At 42.6% G+C, this 25,287-nt stretch overlaps 1 protein-coding gene across 1 annotated transcript in view; it reads right to left on the reverse strand.

Moving 5' to 3' along the window:
- Window positions 1-25,287, reverse strand: part of ELF5 (E74 like ETS transcription factor 5) — a 77,084-nt gene that overhangs the window by 40,263 nt on the left and 11,534 nt on the right. Inside the window, exon 2 of the mRNA XM_077462854.1 lies at window positions 1,259-1,376. Coding sequence (XP_077318980.1) covers window positions 1,259-1,373 — 115 coding nt within the window. The 5' untranslated portion in view covers window positions 1,374-1,376. The remainder of the gene's footprint in view (window positions 1-1,258; window positions 1,377-25,287) is intronic.

A 25,287-nucleotide genomic window follows, 5' to 3' on the forward strand; every position in this document is an offset into this window, starting at 1 on the left:
GGTTAAACATTAGGGGGCGATCAAGGGGTTAATTATGTCCTTGGGAGTGTTTATAACTGTGGGGGGGATGGGTTCACTACAACATGACAGGGATCACTGCTCCCGATGACAAGGAGCAGTAGATCCCCGTCATGTTGCTAGGCAGAGCAGGGAAATGCCTTATTTACATCTCCCCGTTCTGCCCATCCATGTCACCATCGCAAGTCCCCGGCGGACATCGAGTCCGCGGGACCCACGGGCACGCTCAAAATGTACATGGCGGCGCACACCCACTAAGCCACATCTTAAAGGGGACATACAGGTACGCCCATTTGCCCAGCTGTGCCATTGTGCCGACGTACATCATTTTGCGCTGGTCGGGAAGCAGTTAACCACTTCAGTTCTGGAAAGTTTTACCCCTTTCATGACCAGGCCATTTTTTGTGATTCAGCACTGTGCTAGTATAACTGACAATTGAGTGTTTTTATTTTTTATTATATAAATAATAAAGAAAAAACTATTTTGAAAAAATAATTTTTGTTTAACTTTCTGCTATAAAACATAAATAATAATGATGAAAAAAAGAATCTCTTTCATTTTATCCAAAATTGATTCTGCTACATGTAAAAAAATAAAATAAAATCCCCATACGTGTATATTGATTGGTTTGCGTGAAAGTTATAGCATCTACAACTATGGGGTATAAACTTGAATTTTTTTTTTTTATACTAGTAATGGTGGTGATCAGCAGGATGGCGGGCAATCTGACCCTAACTGACATTTTGTGGGAACCAACTAACTGACACTGTCATCACCAATGACATTATTACAGTGATCAATGCTAATAATCTCCTGTCACTGTACTAATGAAGGGGTTAACATCTAGGGGTGACCAAAGGGTTAAATATGTGCTTAACAAGTCTTTATGTGTGTACTGTGTGTTGTTTACACTCACAGAGCTGTGTTCTGTGAAGCTCAGAGTCAATCGCTGGGTGCCAGTGTTGAATCACTGGCCGGGACCCAGTGATCGGCGCGCGCGTGCCACCCTACCCAGAAATGCAGAATCACTTATATATATATATATATATATATATATATATATATATGATATATGTGATTCTGCATAGCCCTTCCGCACTGTCACAGTATATGTACAGTGCATGGTCAGTGAGTAGCTTAAAGCAGTATGTAAATTGTTGCTGCTTACACAGTGGCGGTAATATTTGCACGGATGCGATAGAAGGATCAAAAAAAAAAACAACTCCATGAGCTGGCTTACCTGGTGACGGCCCTCTGTACACCGGATACAGGTCACTATAGAATAAGTCCGTCCAGGAAAAATGTGCTTCGGAGATGGAGGGCATAACAGTGCTGTGTATAGCAGAGTCTATCATTCCCTGCAACAAATTAAAACTCATTTATTACACTTGAAAAGTTAACTTTTTGCCATAATTCTACAAGTTATGCTGCATACACATGACCGGACTTTTCGAGGGACTAGGTCCGACAGGCTTCCCGATGGACTTTCGGCGGAGTTCCGATGGACTTTCTGAACGGACTTGGACACACACAATCACACCAAAGTCCGACGGATTTGAACGTGATGACGTACGACCGGACTAGAATAAGGAAGTTCATAGCCAGTAGCCAATAGCTGCCCTAGCGTCGGTTTTTGTCCGTTGGAATACGCATGAATGTATTTCTCGGCCCGGTGGAGTTTCGGTGGGAAAATTTAAAACATGTTCTATTTCTAAAGTCCGCCGGATTTTTGGCAAGCAAAGGTCCGATGGAGCCCACACACGATCAAATTGTCCGACAGAGAAGAAAATGTGTAGCTAACAATAATTACCCCCCCCCCCCCTCTACCAAAAACTATAATTAATTTGTCACAATAATCTAAACATCAATATAGTGAATGAAATTATTAAATTGATAGTAAAATTAATAAAAATTTATAAAAAATTGTTCTCAATGGATTGAAATTCATCAATATACACAAGGATGAAAAATTCATGTGAATAAACTTAATCATAAATACTAATAATAAATATACAAACAAAAATAAAATAAAGATTATAAATAAAGAAATAAATCGTGAGAAAATGTCCCAAAACCAAAAGTGGATAAATCCGAAATAATAGTCCATTCAATAGTTATAACAAAACGTGCAATCTTCCATCACCAAAATGTGCTAGACGCCGCTAAAAATGCACACTTACCAGAGGCAAGCGTTTGATCGCTCACAGCAGGGTCTCCAAGGTAGATCTCAAATTCCCATTAGGCTTAGACTGGAATCACACTTGGAAGGCTCGCACATATAAACAGATGGTCTCTCAAGAGACATAAGCAGAGGGACTTCCCATAGTGTAAATCAGGTATACAGCTTTATTCCAAACAAAAATAAATATACTCACAAACAGAAATAGTTAAAATCACAGCGTATATGCCGGCCGGCAAGCGAGCACCCGTTTGCTCAGATTCTGCGTGACTGCGTCAACGCGTTTTGTCACATGATGGTGTCGTCTGGGGCAATAAGCATCTGTTTACCACACGATCAGCTGTGCCCAATCACAGCTGATCACAGACATGAGCAGAAGCTGGTTATTGGCACTTCTTTCCTTATGCTGACAGCATGAAGAGAGAAGAAGCGAGCCAATAACTAGCTTCTGTAAAAGTGCCCTGATTATCAGTGTAGTCCTAACAGTGCCCACTAGTGCTGCCAATCTGTGCGCCAGTGCTTCCTATCAGTGCCCACCAGTGATGCCTCATTAGTGCAGCATATAATTGCCCATCAGTTCCACTTCATCAGTGCCCACCAGTGCCTCCTCATCAGTGCAGCCTATAAGTGCCCATTGGTACCTCCTCATCAGTGGCCATCAGTGCCCACCAGTACTTCCTCATCAGTGCAGCCTATAAGTGCCCATCAGTGCCTCCTCCTCAGTGCTCACCAGTGCTGCCTCATCAGTGCCTCCTCATCAGTGCAACCTATAAGTGCCTAACGGTGCCTCCTCATCAGTGGCCATCAGTGCCCACCAGTGCTTCCTCATCAGTGCAGCCTATAAGTGCCTATCAGTGCCTCCTCATCAGTGCCCATCAGTGTCTCCTCAGCAGTGTCCACCAGTGCCTCCTCATCAGTGCAACCTATAAGTGCCCAACGGTACCTCCTCTTCAGTGGCCATCAGTGGCCATCAGTGCCCACCAGTGCTTCCTCATCAGTGCAGCCTATAAGTGCCCATTAGTGCCTCCTCCTCAGTGCCCACCAGTACTGCCTCATCAGTGCCTCCTCATCAGTGCAACCTATAAGTGCCTAACGGTGCCTCCTCATCAGTGGCCATCAGTGCCCACCAGTGCTTCCTCATCAGTGCAGCCTATAAGTGCCCATCAGTGCCTCCTCATCAGTGCCCATCAGTGTCTCCTCAGCAGTGCCCACCAGTGCCTCCTCATCAGTGCATCCTATAAGTGGCCAATGGTGCCTCCTCTTCAGTGGCCATCAGTGCCTCTTTATCAGTGCCCATCAGTGCCTCCTTATCAATGCCCACCAGTGCCTTCTCATCAGTGCCCACCAGTGTTACCTCATCAGTGCAGCCTATAGGTGCCCATCAGTGCCTCCTCCTCAGTCCCCACCAGTGCTGCCCCATCAGTGCCTCCTCATCAGTGCCCACCAGTGCCTCCTCATCAGTGCAACCTATAAGTGCCCAACGGTGCCTCCTCATCAGTGGCCATCAGTGCCCACCAGTGCTTCCTCATCAGTGCCTCCTCATCAGTGCCCATCAGTGCCTCCTCATCAGTGCCCATCAGTGCCTCTTCATCAGTGCATCCTATAAGTGGCCAACGGTGCCCCCTCATCAGTGGCCATCAGTGCCCACCAGTGCTTCCTCATCAGTGCCTCCTTATCAGTGCCCATCAGTGCCTCCTTATTAGTGCCTACCAGTGCCTCCTCATCAGTGCCCACCAGTGTTGCCTCATCAGTGCAGCCTATAAGTGCCCATCAGTGCCTCCTCATCAGTGCCCACCAGTGTTGCCTAATCAGTGCAGCCTATAAGTGCCCATCAATGCCTCCTCATCACTGCCCAACAGTGCCTCCTCATAAGTGCCCACCAGTGTTGCCTCATCAGTGCAGCCTATAAGTGCCCATTGGTGCCTCCTCATCAGTGCCCAGCAGTGTTGCCTCATCAATGCAGCTTATAAGTGCCCATCAGTGCCACCTCATCAGTGCCCATCAGTGCTGCCTCATCAGTGTCACCTATTGTTGTATCAGAAATAATATATCATGTAAAAAATTATAATGCTGCAGAAACCAACCTAAGCAACATTTTTTGATCAATCCATTCAATACTATGGGTCTATTAACGCGTGCAGAAGCCCCCAACATACTTATATTCTATGAATAAGATACAACCAATGTAAGAAAAGACAATATGGTGTGGTTTTTCAATTCCCCCTAAAACATTTTTTTTGGTGCATCTATACAGCATAACAAATTATCCTTGATAAAAACCCAAAGTATCTCAGGACTAATCAAATATTCTGCAAAACACTGTTTATCTCACATCCTTATGGAGCCCATAGACATGAAGTGGCAGACAGTTCATTTTTGCAAGTGGTTGGCAATGACAATCTTATGGCATGTTCCCAATCTCAATTTTTTTTTCCCACGAAGACAATCTGGTGATAGAAGTATCTTTCCACTCTCTCTACTTATTGGGCATAACATGTCAAGCCAGGAAAACAATATGCTGAGCCAAGTGTTCATGTTTATGGGACAGCCGGCCTAGAGACAAAGCCTAGTATAGTTGGATTGGACGTAACGTATCTCGCTGTGCTCACAGCTCTAGGATCAGCAATTATTTTTGTGATAGAATCGAGGGACACCTATTAGCAAAAAGTATGTAAGAATAGGACACACCCCCGCCACACCCCCAATTAAAGGAGAATTATACAAAAAAAAAAGAAAAATAGTTAAAACCAAAAGTGCTTTTTCTTTACCACAACTTTTCTTTTATACTCTCTTTTGAAATTTACCAATAAATACATTTAGATTGTATACAATTATATAGATCAGACCAAAATGAGGGACAAATGAGGAGGAAAGAGGGGCAGAGGGACATTGTTCCAAATCAGGGACAGTTGGGAGCTATGCAATTCCCCCTGGTTTACTTTTTTCTTAAATAAATTTTCTCTAAACAATTGATATAACAGTTATCATCCCAACACAAGATATGTAAGAAGTACAGTAAAACCGTGGATTGCGAGTAACGCGGTTTACGAGCGTTTCGCAATACAAGCTGTTTTTTTTTTTTTAATCCTGACTCAATTTGCAAGCGTTTTCTCGCAAGACGAGCAGGATTCAAGCCTCCGGTGTTTGCAGGACCAGAGGTGGGGGACCCGATGCACGTGCCTGGCGGGCGCAATCGCAGGGCATATGAACCAGCACGGGGGCGCCGCTGGCCACGCGCGATCGCAGGGCACAAGAGCCAGCACGCGGGCACCACCGGCCACACGCGATCGTGGGCACGAGGGCCTACTTGGGGATTTGTGTGTGTAAACACAAAAATCCCTGTTCTGTCAGGGGAGAGGAGACATATCGTTCGTTCCTACTACGTAGGATCAAAGATATGTCTCCTCCCCCAGTCAGTCCTATCCCCATACAGTTAGAAGACATCCAGGGAACATGCATTTAACCCTTTGATTGCCCCCTAGTGTTAACCCCTTCCCTACCAGTGACATTCCCACAGTAATCAGTGCATTTTTATAGCACTGATCGCTGTATAGATGTCAGTGGTCCCAAAAATGTGTCAAAAGTGCCCGATCTGTCTGTTGCAAAGTCGCAGTACCACTAAAAATTGCAGATCACCATCATTATTAGTAAAAATTTAATAAATTATAAAAATGCCATAAAAATTCCATAAATCTTTCCCATAGTTTGTAGACACTATAACTTTTACCTAAATAAATCAATAAACACATATTGTGATTTTTTTTTTTACCAAAAATATGTACAAGAATATATATTGGCCTAAACTGATGAAGAAATTGTTTTTTAAAAACATTTTTGGGGATATTTATTAGAGCAAATCGTAAAAAAAATATATATTTTTTTCAAAATTGTTGCTCTTTTTTGTTGATAGCGTAAAAAATAAAAACCGCAGAGGTGATCACACACCATCAAAAGAAAGCTCTATTTGTGGGAAAATTTTGTTTGGGTACAACATTGCACGACCGCGCAATTGTCAGTTAAAGCGTCGCAGTGCCAAATTGTAAAAAGTGCTCTGGTCAGGAAGTGGGTAAAATCTTCTGGGGCTGAAGTGGTTAAATATAAGTAATAAAGTAAAAAATAAAAAAAAATAAAAAATACAGTGAACACTAAATAAATTAAACATCCTCAAATACGCTTTAAAAAAATCCCACCCCTCCAAATATTGAGAAAAAATATATATATTTTTTTGGTTTCAAGCTAATTTCACCCAAGCTGCTCACTAAGCGCACTTGTGTTCTCGACAATGAAATTGGTGAGTTTGTGGAGAAATCATTTTTGTGCGGAAATCGTCTCTAGTAAAATCAAAATAAATAAAAACAAAGCAGATCCTCTCATTATGAAATCTGTTTGAAAAAGGATACAGTGAAACAAAACGTCCTGCAGAAGAGAGAAAGGTGAGGTTCTGCAGAAAAGTTTGCTAAAAACCTTCAAGCTATATTGCCTACTAAGAGAAGATTAATTTATTTTAATTATTTTTTTTATTTTTTATGACATTGGTGAAATTGGAGTATAACTACACTTTAAGGGGTTCGGTACATTTTCTGGTGTAGACTTTGTTTTATCCAGTCGGAGGCAGGTGACACCAAGCTAGGACTAGAACAAATAAACATTGAATTAAGTGACAATAGCTCAGTTCAGGTGTAAAAAAAAGTCAACAATGAGCGTACTCCGCCAAGAGTAAATGTAGATCTGGCATGAAATGTCATCAATTACTGGCTTAAACTCTCACACCTCAGCGAGATAATGACATGAATTATTACTGCACTTCAACCATTAGATAGAGTTGTACTACAAATTAACCAAGCGGCCTAAATTGTATCTAAACTCAAAAACAAATATATATAATGTATAGTATGTAATAGACTGACGCATACCCGTCCTAATGCTGCATTCACTTCCTTGGGTATACCAATATGTACATATTGACCTATAAAATACTTAACTGCAATACTTTTGTTACCTATCCAGTACTAGTACAGTAAAACCTTGAATTGCGAGTATAATTCATTCTGGAATCTTACTTTTAATCCAAAGCACTTGTATATCAAAGTGAATTTCCCCATAAGAAATAATGGAAACTCAAATGATTCGTTCCACAACCATTTATTCATAAGGCCTTCAGTTTATAGTCCATATAAAAAGGTTATAGCAATGTGATAGGTTGTGTAACCATAAAATGTCCATCCATATATGGAAGCCTCCACAGGGGGATTAGAAGCAAAATCCAGCAGGAGCTCCAGAGTATAAAAGAGAAGAGAGGTGACTCTAAGCCCTTGTACACACGGTCGGAGATTCCGACGGAATGTTTCCTATCGGACCGTTTTGTCGGATATTCCGACTGTGTGTGGTCTGCATCGGACTGTTTCCATCTGAATATCCGACGGACCAAGTTTTCCAACTTGCCGGTAAAATTTTCCGACAAAATGCTCCTATTGGACATACTCCGATCATGTGTAGCCTACTCCGACGGACAAAGTGCCGCGCATGCTCAGATCAAATTCCTAGACCAAAGCTATTTGCTACTAGCCTGAACGTAGTCCAGTCTAACGAAATAACGTCATCACGTTATATACAATCGGATTTTCCGACAACTTAGTCTGACCGTGTGTATGCAACATCACTTCCGGACCTCTTCCGGAATTAATCAGTCGGAATCTCCGACCGTGTGTACAAGGGCTAAGTGTAGCAATATGGTTACATTTAATGAAGGTACAACATTTAGCAACTCACATGGTTGATGATTAAAACCGGCACATCTAAGCCCTTGTACACACGGTCAGACATACCGACAACAAAATCCGTTGGATTTTTTCTGACGGATTTTGTCCAAAAGTGGTGTATGCAACACCACTTTCGGGCAAAATCCGTCGGACAAAGTTCGATCTTTCAGAACGTGATGACGTTCGGTCGTTGCGACGGGACTACTTTGCGGTAGTAGCCAATAGCTTTGGTCTTGTAATTTGATCTGAGCATGCGAGGCACTTTGCACTTCGGACAAAGTCAGATCGGATCATGTTGTTGGAAATGTTTATATCCAGCTCTCAAACTTTGTTGGTCGGACATTCCGACGGAAAAAGTCAGATGGAGCCCACACACGTTTGGATTATCCGACAACACGGTCCGATCGGACCTTTTCCGTTGGAATGTCCGACCGTGTGTACAAGGGCTTAGTATGCAGGCATCCGGGGGGAAAAGCTGTCCACATAAACCATCCTCCTCACCGCCAGCATTCACCGCTGTCAGTCTGCAATCATGATCGGGAAGACTACCCTGCAGTAAAGCAATTTGAAAGCGAGGCTTGAATAGCTCATGGAGCGCATCGTGGAAGGGACGACGTCAATGGCAGTGTGAAGGATGGTCTATGTGGACAGCTTCTTTTTTTTTTAACAGAAAAGTTTTTCTTAACAAATTAGCATTACAAAATATCCAACAATAGATTTTCACGTATTTACACACATACAGTATCAATATGGATTACTTAATTTCAGATACTAACATCCTACAAGTACATGATACCATCAGTCCTGATTTTCCTAATGGGGGGGGGATGTGGACAGCTTTACCCCGGATGCCTGCATACTAAGCCCTTGTACACACGATCGGAGATTCCGACGGAATGTGTCCGATTGGAACGTTTTGGCGGATTTTCCGACTGTGTGTGGTCTGCATCGGACTGTTTCCATCGGAAAATCCGTCGGACCAAATTTTCCAACTTGCCGGAAACATTTTCCGACAAAATGCTCCGATAGGACATACTACGATCATGTGTAGAGAATTCCGATCGGATAAAGTGCCACGCATGCTCAGATCAAATTCCTACACCAAAGCTATTGGCTACTAGCCTGAACGTAGTCCCGTCCTAACGAAATAACGTCATCACGTTCTGAACGATCGGATTTTCCGACAACTTCGTCCGACCTTGTGTATGCAACAGTTTCGGACAAAATCCGTCAGACAAAATCCGACGGATTTGGTTGTCGGAATCTCCGACCATGTGTACAAGGGCTTAGATGTGCCTGTTTTAATTATCAATCATGTGAGCTGCTAAATGTTGTACCTTCATTAAATGTAACCATATTGCTACACTTAGAGGCACCTCTCTTCTCTTTTATATTCAGTTGTAATGTGACGCTACTTGTATATCAAGACATCGCTTGTATATCAAGTCAAAATTTATAAAAAAATGTTGCTTGTCTTGCAAAACGCTCTCAAACCAAGTACAGTAACTTGGTACTTGGTACAAAATAAATCAATTTAAACCATCACAGTGCTCCGTGTCCATGGATCAATTCATATATTATATTGTAGTGCTGTGTAAACTGTTGGTGCTATATAAATCCTGTATAATAATAATAATGTAAAAATCATTTATAAATTCCTATATGAAAAGTGCTCGGTGCCTGTAAACAAATTAATGCCAACTTTAACATTTCCTAAGTGATATAAAATCCATAAACACATAAAGTCAGTTGTGCTTTGAAGTGCTCAGTGCTGCAGGTTTAGCTTTAGCACTTTAAAGCACAACAGACGTTATATGCTTATGGACTTGAATTGGAAATGTCAGCTCGCTCACTATATCTTTGAAGGAGTAACATCACCCGGGGCTGCTCCTCTTCTCATTCCCATTACATAGAGGAGCAATGCTTTGAAGTTCACAGAAGATAGCTGAGAAAGCCAATAGCATTGTCTGAGATTTCAGTTGCAAGAACACAAGATTTGTGACCAGGGCAGGACTTTGGGTGGTGGGAGCCCCTGGGCTTTAGTCACCTTTGGGCCCTACCTTCTATACATTACCGTATTTATGGGCGTATAACGCGCACCCCAAGTTTAGGAGAGATTTTAAGGAAAAAAACTTTTAAGAGGGAAATTTAAAAATGGTGCCGCTGAGATACAGAGTCCTGTGTATCTTGACGGCTCTTGGGTCCTCTTGGTGGCTCTCGGGTTTTCTCGGCGGCTCTTGGGTCCTCTTGCAGTCCCGAGCGGAGCCGAGAGTAGCCGAGTGTATTTGGCTCGGTTCACAGTCACGCCCACTCCCTGTGTTATGTCCATCATAGGGCGGGACTGGGCGTGACTGTGAGCCGAGCCAAGCCGAGTACACTCGGCTATGTATCTCGGCGGGGCCCATGGGCTTGAGCCCAGTGAAGCCCAATGGTAAGTCCAGCCCTGTTTGTGACAACAGCCTTACTGTACTTGCAGAAAACGTAAACCAATGCAGCCACCACATCTGAGGACCGGTAAGCGGCAAAATATGTAATTTTTGTTCTTAGGTTTAGGTACTCTTTAAAGGGTCAAAACATTTTACTTTGGAAATTTGGCTGAAGAAATCTACTCTTTTTTTTTTTTATGTAGAGGGTGTTTTTTTTAATATTTAGTAATAAGTACCGTAGTTTAATTCACCTATTTAACCACTTGGGTACCGCGCTATTGCAAAATGACGGCAATAGCGCGGACCCACATTTCCGGGACTACGTCTATTGACGTCATCCCGGATACGAGCGGCCTGCGCGCCCCCTGAGGGGCGCGCGCGGCGCGCTCTGTGATCGGCGAGTCCGTGAGACTCGCCTGATCACCGATCCGTGTAAGGGGTCGATCCCGACCCCTTATCACGTGATCAGCTGTCAGCCAATGACAGCTGATCATGTGATAAAACGGAGCCGGTAATCGGCTAGTATTCCTCCTCGCGCTGACAGCGCGAGGAGAAAAAAAAAAAGCCGATCGCCGGCGGCCGTGTTCGGGACATCAGTCCCGATCACGGCCAGCAATTTAAACGGACACCTGCCCCCTGCCAGTGCCCACCTGCCACCCGCAGTGCCATCCTGAAATAAAGTAAGTGCCCCCCTGTCAGTGCCACCCAGCAGTGCCCATAGTGCCCACAGTGCCACCCAGCAGTGCCCACAGTGCCACCCAGCAGTGCCCACAGTGCCACCCACAGTGCCACCCAGCAGTGCCACCCACAGTGCCACCCAAAATCTGCCTCAAAGGTGCTGCACCCCAGTGCCGCCCATCAGTGCCCATCAGTGCCCAGCAGTGCCGCCCATCAGTGCCCAGCAGTGCCACCTATCAGAGCCACCTATCAGTGCCACCTATCAGTGCCCATCAGTCCCATCTATCTGTGGTACCTATCAGTGCCCATCCGTGCCACCCATCCGTGCCACTTATCCGTGCCACCCATCCGTGCCATCTTATCTGTGCCCATCTTTGCCCATCAGTGCCGCCTTATCTGTGCCCATCGGTGCCGCCTTATCTGTGCCTATTAGTGCCGCCTTAACTATGCCTATCATTGCCCACCAGTGCAGCCTATCAGTGCCCACCAATGCAGCCCATCAGTGCCCACCAATGCAGCCCATCAGTGCCCACCAATGCAGCCTATCAGTGCCGCCTAATCAGCGCACTTCAATGAAGGAGAAAAATGACCCGTTTGCAAAATTTTATAACAAACTATTAAAACATGATTTTTTTTTTTTTGCATCTTTTTTTGTTTGTTTAGCAAAAAATAAAACTCCGAGCTGTAACTAAATACCACCAAAAGAAAGCTCTATTTGTGGGAAAAAAATGATAAAAATTTCATTTGGGTACAGTGTTGTATGCCCGCGCAATTGTCATTCAAAGTGCATCAGCGCTGAAAGCTGAAAATTGGTCTGGGACTGAGGGGGGTTTAAGTGCCCAGTAAGCAAGTGGTTAATGTTCTTTGTCATTTCTTTTTTTCTCCCGGTTTTTCACTGTCTGTTCTTTTCTTAATGGGAAAAAAATAAAGAAATAAGGAAAATGAGCTGATGCCGGATCTGCTTCGTTGTAAATGTAAGCATGCCAGGGGAGACCTCATACATCTCCTTTAGCTAGTGGTCCTAACCACCCCTAATGGAGTCTTTAAAAACCTCAGTTCCTCTTAACCCAAAGCACTGCCTTCTTGGTATTTTAACTGATTGTGTGCTGGAAGAGTTGACTAGAGTGGCGATTTTGCGTGCTTTTTCAAACCCGAAAAACAGCTCTACTATTTTAGAAGTCCTCTACCCCCCCCCCCCCCCTCCCGTTAAACAATGGGTGACTCATATGGGCAGTACTGTTATTTTTGAAAGACATGTGTATCAACGCAGAGGTTGCCTGGGTGTGTTTGAATTGCTATGGGCCCCCTGGCTCGATATTCCGGGTTTGAGCCCTATAGAGTTGTTTAAAATTAGGCTTCTGCAATGTATTTCTCCTACTGCAACTACTTGATTGCATGTACAATGTTGTTTAGCCTCTTACCGACGTCCTATATGTCCTGCAAATTTATCTTTGACTGGCTGTTGATGACCAATGTTTTCTTATATGGACACCAGAACGTCAATGTTATTTTTGGTTCAATAAAGTCGTTTGACTTAAAAAAAAAATATGTTAATGAGGACTGACGCATGAGCAGGAATCACATATGTGCAGTGCCTTCCAAAAGTATTCACCCCCCTGGGCTTTATACCTATTTTGTTACATTACAGCCTTTAGTTCTTTTAATCTGAATAATATGGGATGGTTCAGAACACAATAGTCTAAATTGGTGAAGTAAAATTAGAAAAATACATACATAAAACTATTTTTCAGAAATAAAAAAATTATAATTGTCATGTGCGTATGTTTTCACCCCCTTTGTTATGAAGCCGAAAAAAGCTCTGGTGCAACCAATTACCTTCAGAAGTCACATAACTAGTGAAATGATGTCCACCTGTGTCCAATCTAAGTGTCACATGATCTGTCATTACATATACACACCTTCTTGAAAGGCCCCAGAGGCTGCAACACCTAAGCAAGAGGCACCACTAACAAAACACTGCCATGAAGACCAAGAAACTCTCCAAACAAGTAAGGGACAATGTTGTTGAGAAGTACAAGTCAGTGTTTATCACAAGAATATTACGTGTGCTGAGTTCACACACATTCATTGTGTGTGTCTGTTCTGGATAATATACACAACACTTTTTTACGCTTTATTTTTTACTTATTTTTTATAGCGCTGCTTTATTGAACCTTATATTTGTTTATGTGTGTATTATCTCACGTTTCTAGCAGCTGCTTCATTTTTTGTATCTAGCGCGGTATTTTCCATTTATAAAACCTATAAGACCTTTAACTGCCTCAGCACTGCAGAAAGGCATGTATCTGGTCCTGATCCATGGTGCAATGCCATATAATTGGGGGACCCATGTCAGAAACAGCATCTTTAGTTAAATATTCTTGTTATACAGTATTTTGTAATATTATCTGTTATTACGTTTAATAAAAGTTATACTTATAGGTATTTGTGTGATCTCTCTTTGCACATATCGAATACAACCCCAAAAAACTTGAACTATCAAATGACTGTGGTACAATATTTGTATATCGAGGGTCCACCTTAGTAGGTTAGTGGTTAGTCTGCACATATGCACAGCACAAATGGTTTTGGATATATATTGAGGGTTATAAATGCATTTATTGATGTGATGCAAGTGGGTATTTGGTAATATTGCTTCAATTTTTTTCTGCACAGAGAGCACTATTTTTTTCATTTTGCTTCTGCATGTACCTACTGTATTTGTGTGGAGTTGTGGAAAAAGGAGGGGAAGAAGGGAGAATACAGAAGGTGAAGTGTTGGGATATCACCCCGGATATGATGATACATGCTTCTATGAGCTTGATTTATATTGAGTCCATCCTCAATATTCCCCACACACACACGTTCCTGAAAATGGCTGTTCAGTAAGGCTGGGTGCTGCAATGGCCACAGACTGGAAAACATAGATAATCAGAGTGAAGAAATGTCATCAGCAAACCAAGGATTCCTCAAAAGGGTCCAAAGTTTTATTTGCGTGGTCACATAATAAGCATACAGCAACGTTTTGGAGCCACGCAGGGCCCCTTCGTCAGGCACTTGGTGTGCAGTCATGTTGGAACAGGAAGGGGCCATCCCCAAACTGTTCCCACAAAGTTGGGAGCATGGAATTGTCCAAAATGTTTTGGTATGCTGATGCCTTAAGCCTTCCCTTCAGTGGAACTAAGGGGCCAAGCCCAACACCTGAAAAACAACCCCACACCACAATCCCCCCCTTCACCAGATGATTTGGACCAGTGCACAAAGCAAGGTCCATAAAGACATCACCCCGATAGAACACCTTTGGGATGCATTAAATCGGAGACTGTGAGCCAGGCCTTCTTGTCATCAGTGCCTGACCTCACAAATGCGCTTTTGGAAGAATGGTCAAACATTCCCATAGACACACTCCTAAACCTTGTGGACGGCCTTCCCAGAAGAGTTGAAGCCGTTATAGCTGCAAAGGGTGGGCCAAATCAATATTGAACCCTACAGACTAAGACTGGGATGCGATTTAAGTTCATGTGCGTGTAAAGGCAGGTATCCCATTACTTTTGACAATATTGTGTACATTGCACTGGGTGGTTGGAGTGGCAGCAGGAGAAACAATGGAAGAGTATGGATGATTTCGCACAATTTTAAGATGGTGGTGATGGACTATTGACATTTAGAATCATGGACTTTTGATTTTAGTTGTTTTGTGAGAAATTTGCGCTACATCTTATGTACTGTATGTTTATAACTTGTAGGTACCTGTGTTAAAATCCTAAATTTGGCTTTATCAAAAGGTACATGACAGGTTTACTTAAAAAGTGGATTCTTTATTTAATCCCAATTTCTAAATCATTGTTCTCCACCATGCCGGAGTTTTCTGTGAATGACACAATGGTATGATAGCATGTCCATTCTGGCTCTGTTGTGTCATGACCTTCAGACAAGCTTCTGATACAATTTCATCACCTATTTTTTCCTCATTCTTTATGAAATTCCCACGTCCTGGATCTTGTAAACATGGGCGGATTTGGGTTAAGAGTTTAGTATAAGACGAGGAATCTACAAATTAATCTTCCCCTGCAATTGTCATTGAGATGTAGAACACAAACATCGCATTGTCCCCAGCATCAACATGGCTTTTGTCATTCCACGCCCGTTGTCACCACACTTACACACACGCCCACTCACAGCAAAGCTGTTTTCAACATCAGGATTGTAAATAGTGTCACCATCTAAATACCATTAGCAGGTGCCTCCACATAAGAAGGCTGGTCATACGACACAAAATAAATTAAGCTAAATTGCAATGGATCGTTAAGCCCCGTACACACGACCGGACTTTTCAACATCCAAAGTCTGATGGAATGATTCCGGCAGACTATTCGATCGTGTGTGGGCTGCAACGGACTTTTTTTTTTATAAATTCTTTATTTTTTTCATCTTTTCTTTCCATAGATTTCACATTACATTTCGTTTTACATCTACAACTTCTTTAACAGCTATAACAGTCTTATAATATTTCAATCCATACCTCAATTCCATGTCATCCTCCCCCCTCCCTCACCCTTCCCTCCCAGAAAAATAAATAAATAAATATACAAACAAGAAAAAAAAAAAAAAAGTTTGAATTTTCACTATAATCCCCCCCCTCACTCCCCCCCCCCCACCACCACCCGCCTGCTCTATCATATTTCGAAATGTTTCACATCATACTTTCTCTATAATTTAGATATGGAGCCCAGATCTTCTGATATTTCTCGTCTTGATCTCTCATTGTCATTGTTAGATTTTCCATTTGTTGGATTTCTGCAATTCTCTGAAACCACTGTGCTCTAGCTGGAGGGTTGCTTTTTTTCCACAGAACCGGGATACATGCCCTTGCTGCTATCAATAAATGTCTCAGCAAAGAATTTTTGAATCTTTCTATTGCCATTGGGATGTCCAGCAGCAGAAAAGTTGCCGGTTTATCTCCCAGGTCAATTCCTGTAATCCTTACAATAGTATCGGCTACCATCTCCCAGAACACTCTGATTTTTGGACATTCCCAAAATATATGTAATAATGTTCCTTCTGCTCCATGACATCTCCAACATGTCTCTGATATCTGGGGGTAAATTTGATGTAACACTTTTGGTGTTCTATACCACCTAGTAAGGATCTTGTATCCCCCTTCTTGATATCTGCTTGCCATCGAGGCCTTTTGATTAAACAACAGCATCTTATCCTTTTGTTCTGGGGAAAACGTAGTCCCTAAATCTCTTTCCCAAGCCTGTAAAAAGGGCAAATCTTGTGAAGTCTCCTGTTCTATTAACATACTATAAAAATAAGACATCAGATGTCTCAGTTCCTCTCCTTTCAAACAGATCTCTTCAAACTCAGTCAATGCCCTTATTTCTACGTATACCTTTGATTTAGATCTAATAAAGGCTTCTAATTGCCTCATTCTGAAAGGGTCTAATCCTAATGTCATTCCTTTTTCAATATCTTTTTTAGTCATTAACCGGTTGCCTACCGAGAAATGACAAATTCTACTCATACCTCTATCTTGTATTGTTTTAAACTTTGGATCTGTCATTCCCGGTAGAAATGCTGGGGTACCAAGGATAGGAAGGAGCGGACTGGGAATTCTTGAAATAGATGTTTTCCTGAATACTCTTTTAGTTATTCGTAATGTCTCCCCTAATATTGGATGTTTTCTCAATCCCATTGGTATTTCTGTATCTGGAATCCACACTAATCCTTCCAATGGGATATCTGTCGCTGCTTGTTCTGTCTGTATCCACGGTTTTTCGTTTTTAAGCCTACACCATTCCACTACTCTAGTTAAGTGTGAGGCCTCCTGGTATTTTATTGGATCTGGAAGTCCTATCCCTCCTTTTCCTTTGGGGAGTACTAAAATATCTCGGCGTACTCTTGCTGGTTTCCCAGCCCAGATGAACTTCATAAATCTTGATCTAAGATCCTTAAACAAACTTGAAGGGATCTTAATTGGTATAGTTTGAATTATGTATAACAGTCTGGGCATCACATTCATCTTAATAATATTGGTTCTCCCGAACCATGTAAAAATCTCTTTGTCCCATTTTTGAAGATCACTTTTGATCTGTCTTACCAGTGGGATATAGTTAAGTTCAAACAGTTCATTTAGATTTTTTGACATTTTTGTTCCTAAGTAACTTATATATGAATTCGTCCATCTAAAATCAAATTGCGTGGACACTGCTTGCAACTGAGGCGAATCCATCTCTACTCCCATTGCCTCCGATTTTCCATAGTTTATTCTAAAGTTGGATATTTTCCCATATTCTCGTAGCTCCATTAGTAAAGATGGGAGAGATGTAATTGGGGACGTTACAAAAAAGATCAAATCATCTGCATAAGCTGCCAACTTCTGATCCTCATTTTTTATTTTTACCCCCCTGATATCCACATTGGCACGTATTTTCCTTAAAAAAGGTTCTATTGTCAAAATGAATATCAGGGGTGAGAGGGGACATCCCTGGCGTGTTCCATTTAAAATGGAGAATGGCTCTGATAATCTGTCATTCACTTTCACCCTAGCACTTGGTTTTGAATATAAGTTTAGGATCCATCTCAGCATCCCCTCCCCCAGGCCTATATGTTGTAGTACTGCTTTTAAGAATATCCAATCCAACTGATTTTGAAAGACTTTTCATTCGAGTACCATGTCAATGTCTCGATTTTCATAGACAAGTACAAGGGTGTAAGACTAGTTATGACTTTTCTCAGCCAGATGCAAATTCGCAATTCCAAATTTGTTTATTCCCATTAGATTCAACAGACTTTTTCCACCCTTGTCTAGGGGTGCAACGGATCCCGGTTAGTACAGAGAGGGGGGAGAGGAACCGGCGTCATGACATGACGTCGGTTTGTTTACAAGTGATCGCTCCGTCGGAGCGATCAGTGTAAACAGCCTGGGTGTAGAAAGATGGCTGCCGCTTCGGAGCTAGGCCGAAACCGCGGCCTTTCCTAAGGCCGAGACTACGGATCGCGACATGTGCCGATCCGAGCGGGGTGACCCGTTCGGATCACGGATCGGTGACGATCCGTTGCACCCCTAGACAAGGGTGGAAAAAGTCTGTTGAATCTAATGGGAATAAACAAATTTGGAATTGCGAATTTGCATCTGGCTGAGAAAAGTCATAACTAGTCTTACACCCTTGTACTTGTCTATGAAAATCGAGACATTGACATGGTACTCGAATGAAAAGTCTTTCAAAATCAGTAGAGTCCATGAAGCCACCATTGAATGGTTGGATGAGTGATTTTATACTTTCTTGTCCGAACATTCAAAATATATTCTACAGGCCAGCATAAGACCACTTATTTCTTCTCCATTGGATATGATGAAAGATATACATATGATTTGTAAATGCAAGTATTCTATCTATCCCTTTCATATGTTTTAGATTGATCACCAACCGTATACTCTTATGCCACGTACACACAGTCGGACTTTCCGACGACAAATGTGCGATCGGAGCTTGTTGTCGGAAATTCCAACTGTGTGTAGGCTCCATCTGACTTTTTTCATCGAAATTTCTGTCTCACAAAATTTGAGATCTGGTTCCTACAACAAAATCCGTTTGCGTTATTTTGATCGTTTGTACACAATTCCGACGCACAAAGTGCCGCGCATGCTCAGAATCAAGCAGAAGAGCAATTGAACTTAATTTTTCTTGGCTCGCCGTACGTGTTGTACGTCACCGCGTTCTTGACGTTCGGAATTTCCGACCAACTTTGTGTGACCATGTGTATGCAAGACAAGTTTGAGCCGACATCCGTCGGAAAAAAAACACTGGATTTTGTTGTTGGAATGTCTGATCGTGTGCACGCGGCATTAGAAAGTTAAAGCCATTTCAATGAAACGCGTAGGGTATAGAAGTAGTCTGCCCCTATTATTGCTGAATATAAATACACTGTATGAAATTATTTTGGGAATGTACAATATATACCCCAACATGGTGATGTATAGACATTGATGCAGAAGGTGAACCAGAGTTTTAGCATTTCTGTAACATAAGGCCAGTGGTTTAGACATTAATGGCTGTGTGTTGAGTTATTTTGAGGGGACAGAAAATTTACACTGTTATACAAGCTGTACACTCACTACTTTACATTGTAGACAAGTGTCATTTCTTCAGTGTTGTCACATGAAAAGATAGAATAAAATATTTACAAAAATGTAAGGGGTGTACTCACTTTTGTGAGATACTGTATATATACATATACACACACACACTCACAGTATATATATCAATGGCTGCAAAGAGGCGATTCAGTTCGCATTGTGCGCTATACAAGTATTTCATTCATTTCATTCATTCAAAGGATCATACAAACATGGTCTTTAAAACATTACAAATCATTGACAGAATAGTTTACTTTAACGTCAATATAAACCCTGTAGATGTCTGAATGACATTTACCTTTTTTTTAAAGCACTGTGCTTCATAAACAATTGTCTATTTTTTTAGTACAAAATTTTACTTTAATCTTTTTTATCCTTAGTTACATCTCAGTGCTGCTGATCTCCCACAGCTTATTTGCAGCCACTTCCTGTCTACATGCACTCCAGCAATGGCTTCCTGTCATTCCTCAGGACGGCTTTCCGGATGGTGAGAACAGTGGACTGTCTGTGTTGTGTTTGCTAAAAAGGCTTCCAACAGAAGCCTGTGTGCCGGTGTCCTAAATCGACTGACATTGGCTTCTGCTGCTGTCAATCAAATCCTGTGAGGAGGGAGCAGGGGACAGGGCCGAGCCATGCTGCATGTGTCTATGGATGCACACAGCCTGACCTGGGAATCGTGTCCACACAAGTGCCCCCATAGCAAGCGGCTTGCTATGGGTGCACCTGGAAAGGGAGGAGGAGCTGAGAGAGCTGGCGAGGGACCCCAGAAGAGGAGGATCAGGGCAACTAGGTGTAAAACTATTGCGCAGAGCAGGTAAGTATGAAATTTTTGTGATTTTTAGTAAAAAAAAAAACTTTAGAATCACTGTAAGTTCACTTATCACATGCACAGCTAGAAAAAAAATGAAAAAGACAGTTATTGTCATTTATGGTAATGTTTCATTCTGTAAAAAAATTTCAATGACAAGATCCTTCCCCTTCTTCTATATTTCTATGGAGGAAGAGGAAGGATCTTGTCACCGAAAATTTTTAACAAAACAAAACATTCGGCTCCAGTTCTCTTCAACAAAGAGAGTACAATAATGAATTACCTGTATATAAAAGATTTGGCTAAATCCTCTACTGACTAGTGAGTGTCTGGAAGAGTTGCAGTTTGCAGAGGTGAACATGTGCAATGGCGTCCTTATTCCTGCCAAATGACAGTTTGGGCTTTGTTCATAGCTGGACAATAGGGCCGTTATTGTGCTTCAGCTCGTTGCACAAGGTAACTTATAAACACACCCAATGGAGAAGAATGCATGGAAGAGTTACACCCACAGGAGCCTAGCACCCAACAGTCCTTGATTTAGTACCCTTTCAGGTGGGCATAGCTTTCAATTCGCAATCTGTGGTGGATCACCTTTTCAGCAGTGGTTGGCAGGCGATCAGGAGGCGATTTGCCACCACCTGCATGTACCCGGGCACACCCTAATCACCTCGAGCAGTACCGATTTCCCCTGTCTGCTTCCTGGCTCCCCCTGGCTCTAATAACGTGCTTAAGAAACAAAACAAAACAAAAAAAACACCCTACTGGAATCCATGCATCCGGCCCCTTGCATATAGATCAGGGGGCTGGATGCATGGATAGGACGGGCCGACACTGGTGCCTATCCAAGCCTTATAAAGAAAGTATGGTTGAAAGATGCTGCACTCAACAGCCTGTTTGCTAGATCTGAATATAAAGTAAAATCACCCTAGAGTCCTCCCAGGCCATGCCAACTGATGCATTTTGCCCCACAGGGCTTAGTCATAGAGGTGGCCTGAGAGGAGCCTAGGCTGAGGCCGCTTTCTATTCTGATCTAGCACATGGGCTGTTACTAGGGTTGCCACCTTTTCTTCAAGTCAAACCCCAACACTTTAGCGGCGCACAGCAATTTGTTTTTATACATATATTTTGCTATTAAATAACATTTATAATCATATGAAGTTAATAACAAGGGCCCCCTTTTACATCTGAAATTGCGGTTTCCTTTCACTATAAGGGGGACTCTGCAGACTCTGATGTAAGGGAGAACTCTGGGGAGTAAGGGATGCTCTGGGAACCATGATTTAAGGGGTAACACAGAGAACTCTGATGTAAGGGGAAACACTGTGACCTCTGGTGTAAAGGGGAACTCTGATGTAAGGGGTGACCTGAGAACCCTGACACTCTCAGCTTAGACAACTGCATGCAGCAACCATGCTGGGAAGCCATAGCCCAGTCTAAATAATGTGTCCGGGTTTCAGGCAGTCCGAAACCTGGACACATGATTCCAAACCCGAACTGTCCAGGTGAATCCTGGACAGGTGGCAACCCTAGCTGTTACGGAGTGCAACATCTTTTAACCATACTTTGTATATAAGGCATTGTTGCAGCACAGCACCAAAGACTCCTATGGGGTGTGTTGGCAAGCAGGAACACCTGCAGAAGGTATCATGCCGTGCTTTTTTTGCCATGAAGCACAGCGTTGTGGTTGCAATAGTGTTAATGGGGGTCACCTTCTACATTTTTTTCTAAGGCGCATTAAAATGTGTCTCAACTGTCTGGTTTACCACACCAGAATGCCCATGTGCAAGGGACCTTACAGGGATAATCCTATAGACCAGTAGCAGCTGGTGCTAAACTTTTTTTTTGGGGGGGGCAAACAAACCCCGCCTTCAGGTCCGCCCACACTCAGCCTCTCCACAGTAACAGTCACACTCACCCTTCCGTGGCTTCCTCAGCTTCTCCTCCCGGCCATACCGGTCCACCTCCTGTCCTGATTGGCTGGGAGGAGAAGCCGGAAGACAATAGCGAATATTAATTTGTTATTGTCACAAGTGGAGCACTACGCCCCGAACCCAACCTTTTTCATGCCAATTAGAGCCTCAGGCTCTAACCATGTGGCTTGCAAAAAAAAAAATTCATACAAACTGTATGAGTCTGGTGCCCGGTAGGGGGGGCGATGCTCCTAATGGATCGGGCACTCCTGCTATAGACTCCGATGGGCTGCAGAGGCTGGGTGCCGGGAGGTAGGACAGTAGATAGACCTTCCTATGTGCGAGGGGCCAAAAATCTAAAAAAAATTAAATAAAGTTTAAAGCTGGATTGGGGTTTACAGTATGATATTGGCATAAAAAGCTGACCTTTAAATATTGAAAACATGTTCAGGATTTAAGATCTGTCAAAGGATGGAGTAATATGAAAGATTTATAAATGTTCCTGCTTGTGCAAACAGATTACTTCAGAGCCATGTCGTCACTCAGTGGCCATTGTTTCACAACATTATGCAATGTGCTTGTTGTGATAATTATTGCAAAACTATATGGTTTCCCATCGTTTTTTTCCCCATGTAAATCTGAACTCCAGGCAGATATAAAAGACAAAAAAATAAATAAAAGAAAATGAATGCAGCTCTGTAATCATTAACACGTCATTATATTTTTTGTTTAAACTGCTGGAAGGGAAAAGGCAAACATATGAGTTGTCACCAAATCTTTGAATGGGGACACTATATTGTAACAGGGTACTCTTCTTACTTTGGAGAGATTTCATCTTAATTCCTATTGTGTCTACAGGACAGGCAGTGAAGAGAATTCTCCCCAATGGAACACAGATTGTGGAAAAACAAACAAAAAAAATGAATAGTGGTTTTAGCCATTTTCTACTTGTTATCTAAAGCCAACTTTTTAAAAAAAAATTGGCTTTAGATCTGGAAGATTTTACCCCTTTCCTGACCAGAGCACTTTCTGCGATTCGGCACTCCGTCATTTTAACTGACAATTGCGCGGTCGTGCAACGTTGCACCCAAACAAAATTGTACTTTTTTCCCCAAAAATAGAGCTTTCTTTTGGTGGTATTTGATCACCTCTGCGGTTTTTATTTTTTGCGCTACAAACAAAAAATGACAATTTGGAAAAAAAAAGCAATATTTTTTACTTTTTGCTTTAATAAACATCCCCCCCCCCAAAAAATATATATATAAAAAATAAATTTTTTCTCAGTTTAGGCTGATATGTATTCTACATATTTTTGGGGAAAAAAAAAAAACGCAATAAGCGTATATTGATTGGTTTGCACAAAAGTTATAGCGTCTACAAATTAGAGGATAGTTTTATGACATTTTTATTATTATTTTTTTTTATTAGTAGTGGCAGCGATCTGCGATTTTTATCAAGACTGCGACATTATAGCGGACGCATCGGACACTTTTGACACTTTTTTGGGACCACCGTCATTTATACAACGATCGGTGCTATAATAATGCACTGATTCCTGTGTAAATGACACTGGCAGTAAAGGGGTTAAACACTAGGGGGCGATGAAGAGATTAAGTGTGTCCTAGGGAGTGATTCTAACTGTGGGGGCTTTAACTCACATGACAGCGATCCCTGCTCCCGATGATAGGAAGTGGTGGTCTCTGTCATGTCACAAGGCAGAACGGGGACCAGTTTACATCTCCCCATTCTGCGGCTCTGTGACACGATCGCTGGGAGACCAGCGGACATCGAGTCCGCAAGTCACGTAGGCACGGTCAAGATGTTATGCGGTGGGGGTGTGCGGGCCCGCTAGCCCCGCCAATTAAAGGGGGTGTACAGGTACGCCCATTTGCCCACAGCTGCCATTGTGCCAAGGTATATCAGCGTGCAGCAGTTGGCAAGTGTTTAAAGCCTAAGTCCCCTTTCATATGGGTGCCTCCATGGAATGGAATCTGCTTGCTCAGCGGGGTATCGCTCCGCTGATCCCTGCTGAGCAGGCGGATGACAGGTCCATGTCTGCTTACTGAGCAGAGCGGAGACGGACACAGCCCCACTCTCCTCTATGGGGGAGATCGGGGTGAAAATGGACCGCCTGACCGTTTTCATCCAATCATATCTGATCTGCCAGACAGATGGAAAATAGGACCACCTGGATTTTGCAGACAGGATCAGATAGCTCCATAGGGATGAATGTAGGGTCCGATCCGGTCCACCTGAAAAACTGCAAAAAAGGGCCCAAAATCCAGTCTTAAAAATGTAATCTGTCCACCCTCTATAGCAGGTGGAAAATATACAGCTAGTTTTTCTAGAGATCCAGACTTCTTCCTAGCCTGTTCCAGTTGTGATGATTAGTCCCCCTAAGCTGCTTTTCTTGCTGGTCTTCAGGAGGTCTTGCTACTACCTCCCCCAAACCAGTGTTATCATGTACAGTGCAGGCCAAGTGGCCACTGCTGGTCCTGCATTGTACGTGCTGACGTAAAATTGCTCAATCTGATTTTAAAGAGGAGCATACCACCAGCTGTTGCAGGACCATGGAGTAAGGAAAGTATTATGCCCTGTACACACGGTCTGACTTTCCGACGGAAAATGTGCGACTGGATTGCGTTGTCGGAAAATCCGATCGTGTTTGGGCTCCATCTGACTTTTTCCGTCTGAATCTCTGACACACAAAGTTTGAGAGCTGGATCAAAAATGTTCCCATAACAAAATTCAATCATTTAAATTCCGATCGCTTGTAATGGACAAATGGACAAAGTGCCACGCATGCTCAGAATAAATTACGAGACGAAAGCTATTGGCTACTGCCCTCTTTATAGTCCTGTCGTACGTGGTTTACGTCACCTCGTTCTGAACGATCTGATTTTCTGACAACTTTGTGCGACTGTGTGTATGCTAGACAAGTTCGGGCCAAAATCGGTCTAAAAAAATCTGGCGGATTTTGTCGTCTGAATGTCTGACCGTGTGTACAGGGCATTACTTTCCATTAAGACCTCGAGAACACTGGATGGTTTACCGTCTCTCCTAGATGCCTTTTCTTCTGGAGGCAGCTTTTGTCTAAAAGAACGCTTGGCGCTTGGTAAGTGTGTTTAACTATAGCTTCCGGACTGTCCCTGATTTGGAGAAATGTCCCTCTGTCCCTCTGTCCCTCTTTCCTCCTCATTTGTCCCTCATTTTGGTCTGATCTATATAGATGTATATAAAATGCACTTTTTATCTATCAAAACCTTTCATCTAATTTCTAAATTGCTGCATTTTAAAAATCCAAAAGCCAATATAAAGGAATAGTAGTGGTAAAAAATCACTTGTGGATTTAACCAATCTTATTTT

Source organism: Lithobates pipiens, unplaced genomic scaffold, assembly GCF_037356315.1.
Source record: "Lithobates pipiens isolate NorthernLeopardFrog02 unplaced genomic scaffold, aLitPip1_a1.2 Scaffold_10, whole genome shotgun sequence".
NCBI lineage: Eukaryota > Metazoa > Chordata > Amphibia > Anura > Ranidae > Lithobates > Lithobates pipiens.